This window comes from Pongo pygmaeus, chromosome 14, assembly GCF_028885625.2.
Source record: "Pongo pygmaeus isolate AG05252 chromosome 14, NHGRI_mPonPyg2-v2.0_pri, whole genome shotgun sequence".
In the NCBI taxonomy this organism is placed as follows: Eukaryota; Metazoa; Chordata; class Mammalia; order Primates; family Hominidae; genus Pongo; species Pongo pygmaeus.
Window position 1 is genome coordinate 48,233,632 of NC_072387.2, and position 20,785 is coordinate 48,254,416.

Consider the following 20,785-nt stretch of genomic DNA (forward strand, 5'->3'; position numbering starts at 1 on the left):
ATAATCTATTTCCTTGCTCATTCAGTTAGTTGGCAGAATTCAGTTCCTTGTGTTTGCAGGACTGAGGTCTTTGTTTCCTTGCTGGCTGTCACTGAGGGTTTTTCCCAGTTTCTAGAGGGTGCCTGCATTCTTTGGCTTGCGGCCCCTTCCTCCATCTTCCAAGCCAGCAGTGTCAGGTCATTTTCTCATGTTGATTCTCCTCTGCCTCATCTTCCATCTCATATTTCTAACTTTTCTGCCAGCCACTTCCATTATGAGGCCTGTGTAATTACCTTGGACCCACTTGGGTAATCTGAGAAAATCTCTCCATTTTAAGGTCTACTACCTTAATTTCATTTACAATATCCCTTTTGCCATATAAGGTAACATATTCACAGATTCCAGGGATTAGGATGTGGACATCTTTGGAGGGCCATTATTTTGCCTACCAGGAATGCTTTATTTGCTTTAGTTTTGTTTGAAAATGTTTCAGTGGATATTTTGCAAAATAGCCTGTTAAAACCAGAGAAGATATTTAAAACAAGCAAGCATGGAACAGGAGCACATATTTTAATAGGTGTTACCAACCGACTGTTGGAAGGGGTTGGAATTAAATTTGGTTAACCACCTAGTCCTGTACTATGCTGTGCAATTGGAATTCTCTGGTCTGGTTGGTTAAGTCTTTATCTCTAAAACCTGTTTGTTTTTCTACCTGTCTCCTTCTTTACATTGTTTGCTTCCATCTGGAGTGTTGTCTGCCTTTCTCTCATTGCATCTCATTGTATTTTTTTCATGTATGTCTTATCTCACTAGTTTTCTACTTCCTCAAAGGCATGGACATTGACTCAAATTTCTTTGTGCTCCCACAACATCTTACATAGTGGTTCCCAACTGTGGGCTCAGTCTTGTGGAGACTATGAAGTCATTTTAAGATGTCTTCGATTCTCTATGAATATTTTGTTTTCAGTCAGTGCATGCTAGAAAGTATACTGCTAGTGTGAAGTCCTTGTGTACCAAAGGTTGGGAATTTCTGAGAAGTTCTAAGTTCTTTGAATGTACTAGGCACTTGTGAGCATTTTATAGATAAAATTAGAATAATAAAGAAAAGTTGGTGTAGAATTTTTGAGAGTTTAAAATTCAAACTCTTTTGAAATTATGATTGTAACACTATATATTAGTTAATCACATTAACAATTTTAGCAAACTGTTTAAAGATTGCTTCCCAGCGAAGGAACTGATCATATCTTTTTAGTACTCCTTCCTGCCTCCCTAATACTGTCATGTGTATGGCAGTTATTAGGAAATACTTGTGCACTGGTTGGTTTCTTCAGTACTCTAGTGTTTTATAATAATGAAATACAGCTTTGGGGCATACCTGATAGCATATGTGGTCATTTAAAGTTATATAACTACTTAAGCTTAACTTTTTAGTTTGGTTGACAGCATAAATTCATTTTTGACTGGTGTATTCTCTAGGTTTTTCTGAGGATTTTTTTAATGGGGTGTTTGCCATAGAATTTAGACTCCTGGAATGCAACAGACATAATAAACATCTAAGCTGAATTTAACAAAAGTTATAATGTTAATTATTTTTCAGGTGAATGCAGAACATTGACACAAGAATCATGTGATGTATCTCCAGTATTGACACAGGCAATGGAAGCCCTGCAGGACAGACCTGTCTTATATAAGTTGGTGACTTTTTCTTAAAAATGAAAGCCTACTTTTCTTTTGATAATTTACTTTAAATTTTAGTATTATCAAAAGCGTATATAATAGTTTGAGTAATATTTATAATAATTTACAACAATATTGTTCACCTTAACTTGAATTTGTTTCATAGGGTATCAGCTTATTTGAATTTTACATACTATAGAATAAAATATGGAAAGAGAAACCAAAGTGTCTCTGTATCTAGACTACCTCTTACTTATATAGAGGTTCAGTGACTTTTCCCCTGTCATCTCATTAACTCCCTTAGAATTGTAAGTAACTAAAACTCCTGTATGAATACTTCCCTACAGAGACTGAAGTCATATCAGGACTGAGAAATATGGTTATGCAGAGATGAAAAGAAGAATATTTAATATCAAGGTTCTGTTAATAGGATTTAGGAGGAGAGGGCCCAGGTCTTTGATCCTGTAATTGATGCCAAACAAGAGCCATGTGGTAATGTTTTGGATAAGAATTTAATGCATTTTATATTTGTTGATATGTTTTTTATTATTTTATATTTTAATTTTATTCTCTTAATTTTTATAAAATAAAAAGTAAATACTTTCTTTAATGCCTAGAGTAGTATGAGCATAAGCTTTAGGTAGATGTAGGTGTTGAAGATATTAATAATTCTGAAAACAGGAAACGAGGAAACTCTTACCAAGGTGGCACATCCTGCTTTGAATCATCCCTTTCAGATGCTGCTTATACTATTTTTAGAGGACCTCCCCATTACTTTCTGATTGGAACACTGCTTATCCTATCATAAGGTCACAGAACACAAATGCTGAACAGCTGTGTAAAATAATAACACCCCAGTGTTAACTTACTGAGCACTATGTGTTAAGCACCATTTTAAATTCTAGAAACACAATGTCAGTAAAGCACTGCCCTCAAACTGCTTTATTTTATGGAACCAGAGATAAACAAATGCATTTTAATTGAATACACTAATTGCTAGTCTAGAAGTCATGTGCCAGATGCTGTGTGGCTCAAGTATTCTGGTGTAGGGGAAAGAGATGAGCATCAGTGAAAGTTTCGTAAGGAATTAGGTATAAAGTGAATTCTGAAGGCTGAATAGGCATTTTCCTAGAAGCAAAGGAAGAACAGTTTGCAGGTTGAGGGAACAGTAATGCAAAGATATACATTGAGAGATCATGCACCTTTGGGAAATTAATTGTGAAAGCTTGCACTGGCTATTGAATTAGGAGCAACAGCTGGATCATAATAGCCCTGAATGTTGTGCATATACATAAGATAAGTTAATGTTTACCATTGCTCAGCAGCTTAGCAGTTTATTCCTGCTTTAAAATTTGTTTCCCAACTTTTTCACTTTAACGTATTGGCGTTGATTATGAGTCTTTTAGCACTTAAAACATTTGGTGTTTGATTTTAACAACTGTTGCATTGTCTACAGATTAATATTTATTCACAAGGTTAATCTTTTATAAAAAAAAAAAAAAGCCTTTGTGTGTTTTGCGCACCTGAAAACAACAGCTGACTTCCGCCATGCAAATAAATTTTCACTAAGTTATAGTTCTTTATCAAAACTTGGAAAGGAGCAAGGTGGGCTCTTGAGTCAAATTTCTTTGAGAAGTCCTTGTACCTTTATAAGCTGCAGTTTCCTTAGCTGTAAAATGAGGATAATAATAGTGCCTATTTTACAGGGTTGATGTGAAGATCACGTTAGATTGTTCACTTAAGGCACTTAGTGTAATGCTTGGTACATCACTAAATTTTAGACATTATTTTTATTTTGAGAGGAGATGACTAGAAGACTGTCAACTAAGGAGAGATGTATTTGAGGGCTACATGGCAATCTGGGAAAAAGCTTGAAAGATAAAGAATGGAACTGTATACAATAGAGAGGCAAAGGTTTATCTGTGAAGGGCATATGCTAAGAAGCAGGGGACAGTAATGGCAATTTGGAAGATTTTAAGAGACATTTAGAAGTTGAGTGGGAAAGTAAGTTTTTAAGACCAGATGATTAGAACAAGATGAATGCTAAGAGAAAATTGGCCTTTCATTAAGTAATTATTTTCAAAGTGGTAGTTTCCTTACATTTAGGGAAAACTTAATAATGTATCGTGTTAACCACCAGATGGCACTATATGAACTTAATAAGTAATGTATAAAAGCTTCACTGTCCATTATTGTGTCTCAAATAGTGTAAGTATTATATGCAAGAAAAATGTCAATTATTGAAATCCCTGGGGAGAGTTGCCATACTCAGTGTTTCTTATGTAGTATATAACTGGAATGCTAATGCATTATTGACTTTTAATAATAAATCATGTACAATTATAAATGGAAGTGAAAAAATTTGATAATTTCTTTTCTTTGGCAAGCCTTTAGAATATAAGTTATTTTAAAATGTAGTAATACATACAATGCTGATTTTTCTTACTTCTTTATGTATTTGTTGTATTTCAAAGAGGCACATCTATACTATTATATTTTAATTTGCTTTTTGATAAAAATTTTTCTTCTTTTAATTTGCTTTTTGACCAAAATTTCTTTAACTGTAGCCAAACACAATTTTTAAAATGAGACTTTTAATTTTAACTAGAAGTATTTGAGAATATTTACATAATTTGAACATTCACTCTGAAAAAGCTCCATTTTGAATTTTGATTATTGTTGGAAGAATGTCTGATTTTGGTCAAAGACTTTTTCTTCTGTCTCTGGGAAGGATGTTTCATGTCTAAAGATATTGAAGGTTCACGTGGCTTATGCTGTTTTTGCTTTAAATTATATTTGTTCTATAGGAGGATTGACATTAATATTAATGTTTATTGATATAGTATTGAACAGATGAAATTCCAATGTTTGCCAGGCTTGGTAATTTACCCCCTATTTAAAATACCAGTAGATTCACTGGATTCTGTTACAACTGTGGTCCCAGTGGACAGTCCTAGAAACAAATTATACTGTTTATTTTTACTATAGTTAGTAGGGTCTTGGGAATGAGGATTAGCTTTATATACTTAAAAAGTTAAACGTTTGTGAATTTTGTGCTGTGATAAGCAGTCATAAGTTCATTATTTCAAAGAATCAGGTGATCATTTAAAAGAAGGCATTCTTCACACTAAATGGATTAATAATTTAAGAGTATGAGGCGAAAAAATAGCAATGAGCATTTTGGTTCTAATTTGTTTAAAAAATAGAAAGTAAATGCAAGGCAATTATGCAATTTAACAAAACTTAGCTGGATATTGCACTTTCCCTTTTCTGTACTAGAATCTCAAAACCATTTCTTTTTAGTGGAAAACAAACCCACAAAGAACCATAGTCTAGTTAATAGTAAACCGTCCTCAAAAAAGGTTCATATTCCTAAATATTTATAGCTATTTGCCAGTTCTACAGACTTTCTCTTTGATTTGGAAATAAACCATCTTTCACATGTTTACCAAAATGTGGATTTTTCATCCAATTAACAGCATATGAAAGAAAGCTATGTAGCCTAAGATATTAATTATTTTGGGTATCTTAGGAAGTTTTGGTAATTTTTGTTTATATATAGGTTATTGACATAATTCTTAAAATTTAGTATGGTAGAATACTGTTTAGAGATTTAAAAGTTAGTCTAGAATCTGCTGACATCAAGACTGCTAACATATATTTTGTTTTTCTTTATACTTTTAAAATGGAAAGAACTTTCAATTGAGGGCTGGATGTCAGGAATGGTGGTGATAATGGGAAACAAGGCTGAGTCGAGTCAAAGAAATGGGCACTCCAGAGAGCTCCAGGCCATTTTTATGAATTGAATCCCAAATTGTCCTATTCCCCAGTTAAAAGCTTTCCTTCCCTACCAGTTCCTTCACCTTAGAAAGCCTTTCCATGCCTTTTCAATTATAATAGGTGACATCTTAATACATGTTTTTTAAAAAGGTATTTGCTTGTATATGTGATTGGTCAGTAAATTTAAGGAACATCTATTATGTCTAATATTGGAGTCAAAATAAGCTTTTAAAAATGGATAGCAATTTTTGGAGCAAATTTTGGTGATAAATTGTGATAGTATGTGTAAAGAAGACTTTTTTAATGTAGAAGAGAAAAATCTCAATTTTAGGATTGCAGAATTCTTTTGTTTTTTCTGGGACAGGGTCTTGCTGTGTGGCTCAGGCTAGAGTATAGTGGAGCAGTCACTGCTAACTGCAGCCTGAACCTCACAGGCTCAGGTGATCCCCCTACCTCAGCCTCCCGATTAGCTGGGACTATAGGCATGCACCACCATGCCTGGCTATTTTTTTTTTTTTTTTAATAATGAGAAAGGGTCTTATTATTTTGCCCAGGCTGGTCTCAAACTCCTGGGCTCCAGTGACCACCTTCCTCGGCCTCCCAAAGTGCTAGGATTGCAGGTGTGAACCCCCGCACCCAGCCTTGGATTGCAGAGTTCTAATTATAATCAGTTTTTGAGAACTCTTATGGCTTTATGTAAAACAGTAGAGCATCATGTTTTAGACTGCAAATATATATACTGAAATAATACCGAAACCTAGTATACTGAATATACTGAAACCTAAAAAGTTAAGTCTTCCCACCTTGGCTTGATTTTCCTACTTTTACTAAGTCCATTGCTTTATCCCTTATTACTGCTGCCTCTGCTTTAGTCCCAAATCCCAGCATTGTTTCTTAGGAGGGGTAAAAGTTTTTACTTTTTGATTGAATTTTCAATGTGCTGAAGTTATCTCTTAAATATTTTTTTCTTGTTTGAAAGCAATGTTGCTTGACCGAATGTCTAAAGGAGCTTTAAGTGCTTTTTAAGTACTTGCTTGTCTCAGAAATTGCATGAATAGTCTGATATAGCCACTAGAAACAACCCCAACCATTTTTTATACAACTTGTTTCTTCTAGATATACCTTAGATGAATTTGGAACAGCCAGAAGAAGTACAGTTGTTCGTGGATTTATTGATGCGCTCACAAGAGGGGGCCCCGGAGGTACACCTAGACCAATTGAAATGCATTCTCATGACCCTTTGAGGTATAGTAATCAGACAGCAGAAGAGGAGTTGATGTTTTTTCAAAAAAAATCTTTATTAACATTTGGTTTTCATTAGGTATGTAGGAGATATGTTGGCTTGGCTCCATCAAGCTACTGCTTCTGAAAAGGAACACCTTGAAGCTCTCTTAAAGCATGTAACTACACAAGGTGGGTCCACCAATTCTATTGCTAATGCCTAAATGTAGAAAATAACACAAGCATCTCTGTTTCTATTCTTGTTGCCATCTTCTTCACTTAGATAAACACCTTGATGGTACAATAAGTATCCTGATTACTCTTTCTCTTCTCTAGATTCTCCCTCATTCTGCTAATAGACTTTCTCTTCCATCACCTTTGTCCTGTCACTCAACTGTTCAGTTTTATAGTGAATCCTAATGACCTTTCATATCAAACCTAGACTCCTCTGTGGCACTTTTAAGAAATTTCTGGAATATTTAGCATACATTTTCTCAAATCCTCTGCATGACACTTTAAAGGTACATGGTGATATTATCTTAATTTTATCTGTGTGTAAACAGGCCGAGTGACTTGTTTAAGGTCTTTAAGCTGCTAATTCTTTCATTTCTGCTACCCAGCCTCTTTTTTCATTCTCATGGCACTGTTTTAAAATTTTAAGACAATTATCATATATGTTAGTATGTTTCTGCATTGCTATAAAGGAATACCTGAAGACTGGTATCTATAAAGAGGTTTAATTTGACTCATGGTTCTGCAGGCAGTAGAGGAAGCGTGATGCCAACATCTGCTTCTGGTTAAGGCCTCAGGAAGCATAGAGTCATGGTGGGAGGTGAAAGGGGAAGAGCCAGCATGTCACATGGTGATTGAGGAAGCAAGACAGAGAGATGGGGAGATGCCACACACTTTTAAGCAACACCGACTATTGTGAGGACAGCACCAAGCCGTTCATGAGAGATGCACTCCCATAACCCAAACATCTCCCACAGGCCCCAACTCCGACACTGGGGATTACATTTCAACTTGAATTTAGAGGGGACAAACAGCCAAACTACATCACCATATGTACTAAATGTACTTAAAATTTTTGTCTTGATGTCAAGGAAGAAAAATAACTGTAGTTGAGAGTTGCTGATGTCTTGTTTACAGAATTCCAAATCTTCTTAGTTGTGATTACCTAAAGAGGCCTGTTTTAGAGTTTGAGGGTTTAGTGTATGATTTTAAAATGTTCTATTTTTGGTAGGAAGTTAAGAGAGACACTGTGGCTTGGTATCACTTGACCATTTTACATAGCTCAGTCACACATCTCTGTGGTTCACATTATCTGCAAGATGAGTCAGTGTTACAAATTGGTGGTAATACTAACCTCATAGCTTCTAACTCTTCAGTATCAAGATTAGACTTAGCGTATATGTTAGATTGGCACAAAGTGTGCATTGTTAGGTTCTTTCTGTTATTATTCTCCTTACCCAGTTTAAATAAGTGTGTTTCCTTAAAGATGTTTTAGAAAAGTATATGTAAGGCAGTATTAAGGAAGAAAATAGATTGTAGTTAGTTGAAGTAGGTTATTCTACAGGAATGACTTCAATCTTCTGGGCCTCAGTTTTTCCCTCTGTAAAAATGAAGGTGGTTACAAGCAGTAAATGTCAAATACCCACTACAGAGCTTGATAAATAGTTGGTGCTTCGAAAATACCAGTTTTTCTATAAGATTTCAAGGTATATTTTTCATTTTATACCCTCTGTGTATGTGCTAAGCAGCACTGCCTGGAACAAGATGTTTGTAAAACAAATGCTAATACATCTTGGCATCACTTCATTCAATTAATACATTTCACACTCTTTTTTTCCTCCGTCTTATAACTTTAATCTTTTTCACAAAGAAATATTCATTTTATTAACTCAAAGTCAAATGAATTAACAAGGCTTTCTAGACACACATTAGATATTATCACAATTAATAATATGTTAACACAATTAGTAATGTCCCAAGAGATATCAAACTTACTAAAATATTGTTATGGTTATTTTAAAAGTCATTAGTGCCATTAATTATATGTATTATATATTATTTGTTAGTTTTTTGAACTTATATGTAGCAAGGTATAATATGGAAACAAATATTAATTATGTAGTAATTAATTTTAGGTGTTGAAGAAAATATTCAAGAAGTTGTTGGCCATATCACTGAAGGTGTGTGCAGGCCTCTAAAGGTAAAATATTTTGTTTTTACATATGCTATATGGTACCTGGTTAAATTATTACCTTATTTGTAGGAACTTAAGAAACTGATACCAGCTCAAATACAATCTATAATTTTTTCGAATTAGCACACTAATGTAGACCAATAAGAAACATTTTAAAATAATAATTGCCAGTTTTCTCTCTGAGAAAGAAAATTGGAAATATTTGTAGTTTGCATATATTGACCTATTTTTTACAGATTATATTTCCTGTAGTAATTTTTGTTATTCAATTGAGAAAAAAATCTATTAAATTTTTTTAAACAGCGAATCTATGAACTCTTAACAGAGAGATTTACTAAGAATATTTTGTTTACTTGATTGCTTCAAGCATAGAAGAGTTTTTGCTTGTCATAGCAATAAATAATGATTAATCCAAGGATAAAATAATATGTATTGGTATTATCATCAATACTGTTTATAGTACAAGGAACAGAATTTGGAATCAAATTTGAGTGAGAATTCCCATATTGCCACTTAATTGTGTTTACTTATTCCATCCTCTTAACTCTTCTGCACCTGAATCGTGCCCCCGTGGAACCTGTATATTAAAACACCTATCATCCATGGTTGTTGTGAGGATGACTGTGTAGATGAAGTACATAGTTTATGACACTAAGTATTTAGCAGATGGTAAATACCTTTATTTTCCTTTACTAATATTTAGAGAATACTTGGCAATTGTTGGTTTACTTTTCCTTGTAAACCAGCTTCCTTGATTGACTTCAATTTCGTACATAGAAATTGAAATCCAGAAGTTTAATAATTAATTTTTCAAGAAATGAACTTTAAAATTAATTTTATTTTATTTCTAAGGTTTTTGTTTTTTTGGTATATGTTTCAGGCAAGGAAATCTCAGATGACACACTTTGTGACAATTGATTGTATTGACAAATTTAACTGTTACTCTAACTTGATCTCATAGGACCTAACTGTATATTCAGTAAATAAATGGCAAAGTATCTTGAAATTATTTTACTTATTTCTCCCAAATGAAATATTTACTTGTCATAGTTTGATGTAGACATATATAACTTATGTAAATGTTGTTTGTTTTGTATACTGGCAGTTACTGGAAAGGTAGAAGAAGAGGAGGAATAAAATGAAATTTATTTTGCTATGCTTTTATACCTTTTTATAACTTCATATAGTTAAATTAAACTCCTAGTCACTTTGATAAGTAAATTTTACTTTACCTGCCTTACCTTCCCCACTTCCTTGCTTATGTAATTATGTTTCTTTTTACAACTTTTCTTTCTTTTTTAAAAAAGTTTTTAATTTATAATTTTTGTGGGTACATAGTAGGTGTATGCTTTTCCTTTTCTTTTTAAAAAGTAATTTTGTAACTATTATAATTTTAGAATCTGAGGGTTATAATGGACTTTTCAGTTTCCTGTCCTGGTTTGAGTAAGAATTATTATATTAAAAATGTTTAAACTAATACCAGCCACTTGTATAAAGACATTATATACTGAAGTCTGCCTTTGTTTTAAAATGTACTTAGAAGTTCTCATTTCATCTTCCTTTAATGTACATACCCAGAAAGATCTTTATGACAATTGTAGGACATTATTGTGATCTGCTGGCAAATTTAAATGTAAGATGCCAAAAGTAAAGAAGACACTAGTAAGCAGACAAGTATCTTTTTGTTGTAAAATGAAGAAAAATTCATTTTCTGAAATGGCAGAAACTTCAAATCTTTCCATATGATGATAATATGTATTGCATCCAGAGAATATTTAGCAGGTGTTCACAATAGTTACATATCAAATTAGCTTGATAGTGATATATAATCCAGCAACTCTCATACCTTCCGTTCCTTATATACTGATAGTGTTACACTATTTTAAGAATTTCTTTTCTGTATGACCTTATTTGGGTATCTTATGTTTTCAGCGAGATAGTTGAGGAAAAAAATTTCGACTTTAACATTTTCTTTTGCAATTATAATTCTGAATTTTTCTAGTGATCAATCTGCTTTTGTAATCCCACTCATACAAAATTTCTTCTTCCTAATTGATAAGCAACTAAACTTTTTCTAATGACATATGATATTGGATGTTATGGCTACTTTTCTGTCCATCATTCTTCTTCGTAGAAATGAATTTTTTTTAGAATAAGAGATTTTGATTTTTAGAAACGTAAAGAAAAGGTAGTGGTAATGGGAGATAATCTTTGAGAAACTATATATTTGATTTATTCTACCTTGTTTAATCTTTTCTTTATCTTAGTAAAGTGAAACATCATAGGTAGTAGATTAAATATTTGTAAATGTATGCATTAAGATCTGTAAACCTATTGCCAGTTTAAAGAATCGGTGCTCTAAGTTTAAGATTGCGTATGTTGTGTAGGAGGTACCGTGGCTCATCAGCATCAACCCTATTACTTTGTACATGTCTTTATTCCAAAATTGTAGCTAGAAAGATCAGGACTAATATATTAATTTTTTTCAAGCCCATGGGTATAAAATCCTTCTTTTATGTGAATGTTTTAGATTGCTGAGAGATTACCAGCTATCATTTGAATTTTCTCTTTTAATAAAAACTTTAGTGTAGTGTATGCTACAGACCTTAGATTATGGTGGATTCTATGAAAGCAGGTATATGTAAAAGATCAATGACATGGAAAATAAAGCTGAATATTGTACACAATATAGTCATTGGGCCCTCAGACTGAGGTATACATAGGAACAGATGTCTACCCTGAGCAGCTGTCTGTGATATTAAGGTAAAGTAGGTTCGTCATCATCTTTTTTAGTCCTCCCTTCTTCCCATGTCCCCTTCATGAACACAAACCCACTCTCTTTCTCTTGCTCTCGCTTTTGCTCTAGCTCTCTCTCTGGCCTTGGAGAGGAGAGCCACTGTTCTGTCTTTTAGCCCTTCCCTACCTTCTCTGCTGTCAGGGTGCCTGAAGCTCATTTTGCTACTTTTAATATCTGCCTTTATGGTCGATGCTGCTTCTCGTAATGCAGTTAGGATTTATTGAGTGCTTATGATGTGCCAGGGTCTATTCCAACATACTTTATACCGTTGCTGCTTTCCAGCTCTGCTAATGATTTTTCCCTCCACTGTCGTCACAGTGATAATTTCCAGCCAGTTGCTGCTACCACCACTTCTTTAAGTCTCTTTGACCTTTTTTTACTTTTTACTTTTTGTTTCTCTTGTCTTTTGTTGTTTCTCCTGTGACTGTTGGGTTTTGCTGAAAATGGTTACCCTCTTATATAGCTCTCATAAGACAGAATGTTTATTTCTGTGTGGCAAACAAAGCATTCTTGGTGTATTATTTGTCAGTCTCCTGATTTTCCAGCCTTTCTCTGTTGTATTTTGTATTGTAGCTGTTGTATTCTTTATTGCCACTTTCCCTCAAAACCTTTATATTCATGGAGAGAGTTGGAAATTGTTTTTGTTTTTTCTTCCTTCCTCCCTCCCTTCCCTCTTTGCTTTTCCTTTCTTTCTTTCTTTCTTTCTTTCTCTCTCTCCCCTCTTTTCTCTCTTTCTTAAGGGAGTCAGAACTAAGAATATTTTCTTGATGCCTCAAAATTCTGGAAGGCAGGTGGCCAGATAGCTGAGATGGTGTTTAAAATCTGCTAGTAAAGAGCTGTTTGCCTACAATTAACATTTTTCATATTTTGCTGTAATAATTATATTAAAATTAAGAAAATATCACTTTTATTGATGTAACGTATAATTTAAGTCACTGTTAAGGCCTTGATTTAAAAATAAATTATGGAAAAATATATTTTTTAAGTTCAAATGCCATTCATGATCCATGGTATTGTGGTAATTAGATAGTCTATCACCTATACCAACAGATCAGTCAAGTTCATAAACATATTAATGTAAAGGTAAATTGATTTCTGTAATCTAAGAGGTTTTTGTATGCAGATATAAAATCTCATTTTAGCAAATCACATTTGTTTTATGACATATGCCAAAATCTAAATACAGAGAAAGTTCAATTTTTAAAAGCACTTATTAAACATCTGTTGTGTGTATACTGTTCTACCAGATGCTACAGAGATGTAAAATAGGCAGAAGACATAATGTCTATACTGTATTTGTATTTAGAAACTAGTTAGGAAAGCAAGAAGATAGAATGTAAGCAGTAGCTTAAGGACACATAACAATATTTCAGTAAGCATTTATTAGTGTAGTTTAGATTGTATTCATTAATGAGAGAATATAAAAGAAGGATCACTGAGGGATGGAATTTAATTAGAAAAGATTCATATTTGCTAAATCTTGAGGCAGATCAAGTTAATCTTGAACTAGATCTGATTTTTCCCTGGTAGTCTTATAATTTGGCAAATATGTTGGTGCTAATTCAAGATTTGCCTAGTTTTCTGTTCTTTGATTAATAGACAAACTTGATATGATAATTTATAGACTGGAATTTATTTTATTTTTTTCTTGAATATTTGGCAATAAAGCAGTATGTTTTCATTGATAATCTGTTTTAGGGGTGTAGCAGTTGCCTTTGCAATTTAGTATTGAACCAAATTCCATTATATACTGGTGATAAATCTCAAATGATCTCAATGTATTAATATTTCTGGTAACAACTGCCTTGAACCAAATTCTGCAAATAATGGGTCAGTTTTTTTATAGAGTATATCTCTGTTAAAATGTTTGTTACTTTACCATCTTCTGTGACTTACTACTCAGAAATTATTTAGGAGGCATTTTGTGATCTCTGCAGTAATAAAATTTTATCTTTGTTATGCTATTCATACCATATGTTATTAATGAAAAAAAGTTTTTAAGAAATGTTAACTTTCCTCTCACGTATTTTAATAGGTTCGAATTGAGCAAGTAATAGTTGCTGAACCTGGGGCAGTTTTATTATATAAAATTTCTAATCTCCTCAAATTTTATCACCATACAATCAGGTAAGTAGAATGGCAAAATGTGCTTGCTAAATCCAATGTGATATTTCTTTCAGTTAGAGCACAGTATAAGTTTTTTTTATATTGTATATGGTAATTATACACTAAGTATAGACTAAGCATAACTAGTAGGACTTCCACACCATGTAAATCATTATATGCATATTATACATGCTATGCCTTAAGGTCTGTTATTTCCTTTCTGCTTTTTTCTCCAAGCTTAACTACACACACACACACACACACACACCCCTTATATAACAATGTAAGTCTATAATGTAAGTCTTTATTGAGTCTTCCTGCATTAGTAAAAGACATCCAAGGCAACTAAAGCAACTATACCATACACTCACAATAGAGCATAGTGAATGAAATGTTCTATTCTGGATGTAAATAACCTACCATATACTCACAATAGGGCATAGTGAATGAAACGTTCTATTCTGGATGTAAATAACCTAAATTCTTTAGCATTTAGTTTACTGTAAGTGATGAAATAGAACCATAGCTTTATCTTCTCTACATAACAGCAACTTTATCTGATTAGGAACCACTTGTCTTATATAAAATGTGATCTTTGACTCCAAAATATGCATTCATTTTTGCTTTACTTATGTGTTTTGGTGGTGTACCCTTGAGTTTTATTATAACTGTCACTGTAAGACTGTTATATGTGTAGTTATGTTAAAACAATGTCTTTCCAAGCCATATTTTTGATATTTTTATATTTTTCCATTAAATAATTATTTAAAAGTTATTTGTTATACAGTATGCCAGTATCAGGAATAGTAGGCCAACTGTTAAAAATCTAAGAAGAATATAACTAACATTACCAGGAAAGGTTCAGGTAGCACTAGTTTACAGAGTACCAAAAAACTGTGGTAAGATTATCACCTACCCCTTAGTGACAGAGAGTAGCCACCCAGAACTTAACAGCTAAGAAATGGATTTCACATCTTACTAGTAGATTTTCAAACAAAACTAACAAGTTGTAGTCTACAAAACTGATCAGAGATAGGATTTGGATTAGTCCCTTAATATTTTAGATATAAACTTGTTGTCATCATTCCCATAATTCAAAAGCAATGAATTAGTTTCAGTTGTAATATTATAGCATCCTATAATAAGAGAATGATAAATACTTAGAAAACACAAGGGCAGCTGAAAGCTAGACATAGCAAATGCTGTGTTATAAAAAGATGCTGGTAAAATAATTTTTAAAATTGTTTAATAATGTCCATGATGGGACTACATGAAATTTATTATTTAAAGATATTGATATCTTAGTTTCTAATGTAGAAAATGCTAGAAATAAAATAATTCATATTCTGAAGATGATAATAGGTTTTTTAAGGCTCTGAGAATTACAATTTTTCTATCTTTGAAGATGATATTGAAGATGACAATTAAAATCTTTTTTTATTGATTTTTTGCATGTACTTTTTCTACTTGTTCACACATTTCCTCATTTAGTCAATTAAAAAGTTGACTGTATACTTGTCATTCTTCTAGGTGGTAAGGAAACAGTAATTAACAAAACAGAGCTTAAACTTACATTCTAGTAGTGGAGACAAGCAGGTATAAAATAATAATTCTAGGTAGTGATAAGGGTACTGAAGATAAAGTAGGAAAAAGGAAGTAGAAAGTATAGGCAGTGATCATATATGAGGAGATATAGGTGTGTGTGACTATTTTTGAGGCCATTCGATAGAGGTGATATTTGAATACATATGTGAATAATATGAAGGAGTTGGGCATGAAAAGATCATGGAGAAGAGTGTCCAGGACAAAAATGCACTCTGGTACTGAAGCTAGGAAAAGCTTGCATTTTGGAGGACTAGAAAGAAGACCAGGAATTGGAGTGTAGTGAATTGGAAGGAGTAGGGGGAGATGAAATCAGAAAGGTAGAGAGAGGCCAGCTCACACAGGATTTTGAAGGCGATAGTGGATATTTCGATTTTATACTGAGTGGATAAGATTGGGGAAAATGTGAGGGTTTTGAGTGACCTGAGCAGATTTGTGTTATAAGGTTACTCTGGATACTCTGTGAATCATGTAGTGTAGTGAGACAAAAGGGAAATAAGGAAGATATTTAGAAAGCAGTCTGTAGTCCTGAGAAGAGATGATGATGAGTTTAGACTAGGGTGATGGTCTTAGAAATGGTAAACAGTAGCTGATTTTGGAGATAATTTATGTCACAGCCAATAGGACATGTATACATACTAGATAGAGTGAGGTTTGAGGAGTCAAGGATGAATTCTTGGCTTTTGGTTTGAACAGCTGGGTGAATGGTATTGTTTGCTGAGATGGGGAATGCTGGAAAGGAGCTGGTGGATGGGAGTGGTGGGTAATGAAGAGTTCTGTTCAGTTTTGGCCTTATCAGATTTGATGTATCTGTGAACATACAGGAGATTTTGAGTGAGCAAATAATACAGAGAGAAATCAGGGCTGAAGCTAAAAATGTCTTTGTTTTCAGAAAATAGATAACATGTGGTGCCATGGGAGTAGGTAAGATGACTTAAGAAATGAGTATAGATAAAGAATGGTTGCTAAGGACTGAGTCCTGGGAAGCTCCAATATTTTGAGGTCAAGAAGAGGAGAAACCACAAAGAAAACTGGGAAGGAATAGCGGTGAAGTTGGGGAAGAAACAGGAAGCATGCAAGATCTCAAAAAATTTACCTCTCATACATTAAAACTCCCAACAAAAGGAAGATATAAAATCCAGGAAACAGGGACTCGAGCATGCTTGGATTATATATCCTTTCCTGTAAAACTTTTCTCCCTGGAATTAATAAACACTTGGCTTTTGTACTTGTTTACTTTCCTATGCCCTTATCACTATTTTGGATCCAAGCTATTTAAGAGAACTCAACATTGCATTGTCTCACCATATAGTCCAACAAGTAATCCGCCTAATCCGCCTCTCTCCTGCCCCTGTCTGATACCCTTCTTGGAGCCCTCATTCCCCTCCAGTCTAGATGTGTTGCCCTTTAGGCCTACTGAAAGCTGCTTGGCTGTCACACTGGGATTTATCTTCTTCAATAGCCTGTTCATTGGCTTGTTTTGGGTACCCCTGATTCTTTGGTCAGCTCTGAATAGTATTTACATGAGTGTAATGATGTAAACATTGAATAGTTATTTACCAGAACTCTGTGCCCATGGCTATATTAGGAAGCCTGGGGAAGGTGAAGTTTGGGTATGTTGTGGTGGAGGAGGAGAATTGTATAAGAGAGTTTAACTCTCATCTTCTACATCAAGGAATTTGTAGATAATACCTAAAACTGAAAAATCAAGTGATAGGAGTATAAGCATGTTGGATAGAAATATGAAATGAAATGTCAGAAGAAACATCTACAATTACCTGTACCAGTTACTGGAACATAATGAGTGTTCAATAAAAGTTAGTAAATTCTAGATCTGAATAACTGCAAAGTACAGCTGATAACTCCAAATTAAAAAAAAATGAATGTAAATGTATGTTGCGTTCTCTCCAAATTTTTCATTAAATTGTTTCTATTTGTTTTCATTTAATTTGCTTCGTCTGTTGCTTGATGTACACTTTTATTCAGAGAAATACTTGTTTTTATTGCATGTGCAGGCATGTGTGGGAATTCCATCCAGTTTATTTTAGTATTTGGCTTACAATATTTTTAACTGAAATACTTATTGTTTCTTTAAAATATAAGTATTATGGCTGCTGGTTTAGTAATTTGCTAGTATTTTGCTATTTGCTATATATATATGCACTTTACTAATAATTTGCATTGTTTTCATGAACTATGTAAGAATTTACCTAATTTATTTTGGTTTCAGAATTGTACTGAAATATTACATTTGCAAATATTAGTATTTGCTTTTATAATATGTCATATGTGGTATATGATTTATCAGTAAATTTGCTGTGTTTTAGCTTACTGTTTAGTAGTATTTAATGCCATTATATTCATCTTTAACAATCTAAAATTTTTTAGGCATGGAAGATGTTGTTAGGCCTTTAGAAATTATAATTCCCTACTGGATTACAGCATATTTTCATAACCACAAGAAACTTTTTCCCTAGAAGGTTGTTAAAATCACTTTTAGTGTGTGAATTAGGAGGAAAAAAATGAGAATTGTTTTATGTACATACTTGTCTTAGATCTTGGCAAAAATGGGAAACCTCCTTGAATGGGTCTAAGAAATAGCCTTATACAATAGCAAATTGAGGATTATGGAATGTACTAATGTAATTAGTTATTTCAAAATATTATCAGACTTTTCAGTTAGTCTAAATATACTGCTCTGTAGGCAGCTGTATAAAAATTGAGAAACTCTAATTTATAGGTGTGTTATTGATATAGTATAACAGTTTTAATTAAAAGAATAACTCAGTATTTATACAATTTAAATATTTTATCAATAGAGCTGTTGATTCAGTGCTCTTCTTAAAATTAACTGTCTTAGATAATTGAGACATATATTTACTCTAATAGAGGAAAAATAGAGATAGGGTTTTATATATTACAAATATCTGTTCTGACCCACAGTTTTGCTAAAAGAGATTGTGAAATATTGAAAACATAGTAGTTTGTTTTTATTTTTTCATCACCTAACTCAAAAGAAAAACAAAAATCCTGATTTTTAAAATATGAAATTAGAGTATTTTTAATTCACAGGTTATATTTTACATAAAAACTTTTATTCAAATCTAGATCTTTTTAAAGCATTCTACTTAGTTAAGGAACTGTTTTGTTTCAGTTTCTGTTTTGCAACCTGAAATATTCTTTGCTTTTAGTGGTATTGTTGGAAATAGTGCAACTACATTATTGACTACCGTTGAAGAAATGCATTTGCTAAGCAAAAAAATATTCTTCAATAGCTTGAGTCTTCATGCAAGTAAATTAATGGACAAGGTATGTTTGAAAAATGTAATTATTAAATTGTGTGAATGTTTCACATTAAAGATGTTTTAATGATTTTTGTATTGATTGAAAACTTTTCCCATTACATTCTGTGTTCTTTTGAGTTCTTCCTGTCACCAACAACTTTCATTTTGAGATGGCTTACTGGACCTAAGTTTATAGTCTTTGTTCCTGAAACAGTATAACATTGAGTTATAATTGGAGATAGCGTCTCAGGCTCCAATTTTACTACCATTTTTTTCTGTCACAGAAGTTGTATAATTAAAGCAAACTTATTGTATTTAGCTGGGGGCTAAGATGACATACAGATTGGAAAACCAGAACTCTTACAAAATATTTTTTCCAAATAGCTTATATTTTTACCCCTGATGTTACAGTTTTGTCCTTATGAAATGTATGCTCCTCTGAGTTACATAATTATTTATGAAAACAAACAAGGAAAAACATCCCACAAAAAAACAAACAACAGAATCCTCAAAGAGTCCTGTAAGATCTAATATCTTAAATTGAGCAGGGTATTTTGGCAGGACCTTAAGAAATAGATTTACAATGATCAAATCCTTATTTATTTTTGTTTCATTATTGAGAACATGAGTTTTTCAAGGATGTGTCACAATCACCATACTGGCTTTTTAATTGTACTACTCTATCTAATAGGCTAGCTATATTAGCCCCAAGTTTTGTAATATGGTATAAAATAGACAGTAGCAATTTAGTCCAGAATACCAGGTCCATCTTCACTTTCCTAAGTTCAGTCTTCACTTTCCTAAGCCTTAATAGGAGTCTACTTCCTGACCCACATGCATGATTCAGATTCATTTGGAAAAGCAACATGAATTTGTGGAGCTGGAATATCTACCTTTATTTTTCTTGCCTTGTGTATTTCTGTTTGCATCAACAGTTTACTAACAATCATTTCTGGTTATATTTGTTATTATGAGTTCTTATTTAGACAGAACTCTTCTAAAATAATTTATACATGATACACAAACATTAAACATGAACAAATATGTGCTAGCTGTTGAGAGTACAAGGATGAACACTCAGCATCTGTTGGCCTCATTAAGGTTGCTTCTCCTTTAGTGGAAAATGACCAAATAAGTCTGGTTATTATAGAATCCTATAATTTATGAAAGACATGTGCCTACAATACGTATATGGTAGCACCAGAGGAGGAGTATATTTAGCAAACTATCTGTACTCCTTTACAGAGAGGAAGCTTTCCACAGAGAAATGTAATAGAGTTGAACTTTGAAGGACAGGTAGGCTTTAGATAGTTGAGGAAAGGAGTGCATAGAGGTCATCTTAAATAGAAGAAACAAATAGAATATGCTAGAACATGAGTATGAGTTACCTATAAACAAATTTTTCATTTATTAAAAAATATCACTTGTAAAGTGATGTGTTTTATATATATAAGTGGGGAGGCTAGATTGGAAATAGGAAAATTAAAGGAGTATTGAAACTGTTTTTATTCATACATGATTTAAGGGAAAGACTGGGAATAGGCAAGAGGGGACAGATTCATGAAGGGTAAAGGTAAAATCTTCAAAACTTGATGACTGAATGTGGGTTATTGAGAGGGATTCATCTAGAATAATTCCTAGGCTAATCACAAATATCTAGAATGCAGAAAGAGGGTACAATTTGGGAGATAAAGATGGTATCGTCTAAGTTAGATAAGATGAGTTTGAGGTGCCTATGAGAGATCCCTCTGGAATTGGTCTAATCTAAAAGGGAGTGATACATTTGGATTTAGAGAGTTTTACATATAAGAGATAGTTGAATTCATGGGTTTGGATGAAGTCACTAGGAATAATTTTTTTTGTAAGAGTAGAGCTACCAGGACACAGTCTTGGGAAACGCTGACGTTTAAGAGAAGGAAAAAAGTCAACAGTATGATGCTGAGAGAGGATGGCCAGAGAGGCAGGACAAAAATTAGGATAAGGTTTTATCAGAAAAGCCAAGAGAAGACAGTTTCTAGAAGGAGGGCATGGTTAATAATGACAGATGCTTTTAAAGAGTTCTAGTAGGAGGCTCGTTATCTTTGGCAATATATATGTGATAGGTGACCTAAATGGGCAATTTTAGTCCTGTGG

The 20,785-nt window shown here is 33.1% G+C and overlaps 1 protein-coding gene across 4 annotated transcripts in view; it reads left to right on the forward strand.

Annotated features, from left to right (window-relative positions):
- The window catches only part of COG6 (component of oligomeric golgi complex 6), a 141,435-nt gene that overhangs the window by 26,437 nt on the left and 94,213 nt on the right, over positions 1 to 20,785 (forward strand). For all 4 annotated transcript variants that reach the window (XM_054446212.2, XM_054446208.2, XM_054446209.2 and 1 more), the window contains exons 8-13: positions 1,577 to 1,670; positions 6,553 to 6,681; positions 6,758 to 6,849; positions 8,805 to 8,869; positions 13,696 to 13,787; positions 18,560 to 18,677. In XM_054446212.2, coding sequence (XP_054302187.2) covers positions 1,577 to 1,670; positions 6,553 to 6,681; positions 6,758 to 6,849; positions 8,805 to 8,869; positions 13,696 to 13,787; positions 18,560 to 18,677 — 590 coding nt within the window. The remainder of the gene's footprint in view (positions 1 to 1,576; positions 1,671 to 6,552; positions 6,682 to 6,757; positions 6,850 to 8,804; positions 8,870 to 13,695; positions 13,788 to 18,559; positions 18,678 to 20,785) is intronic.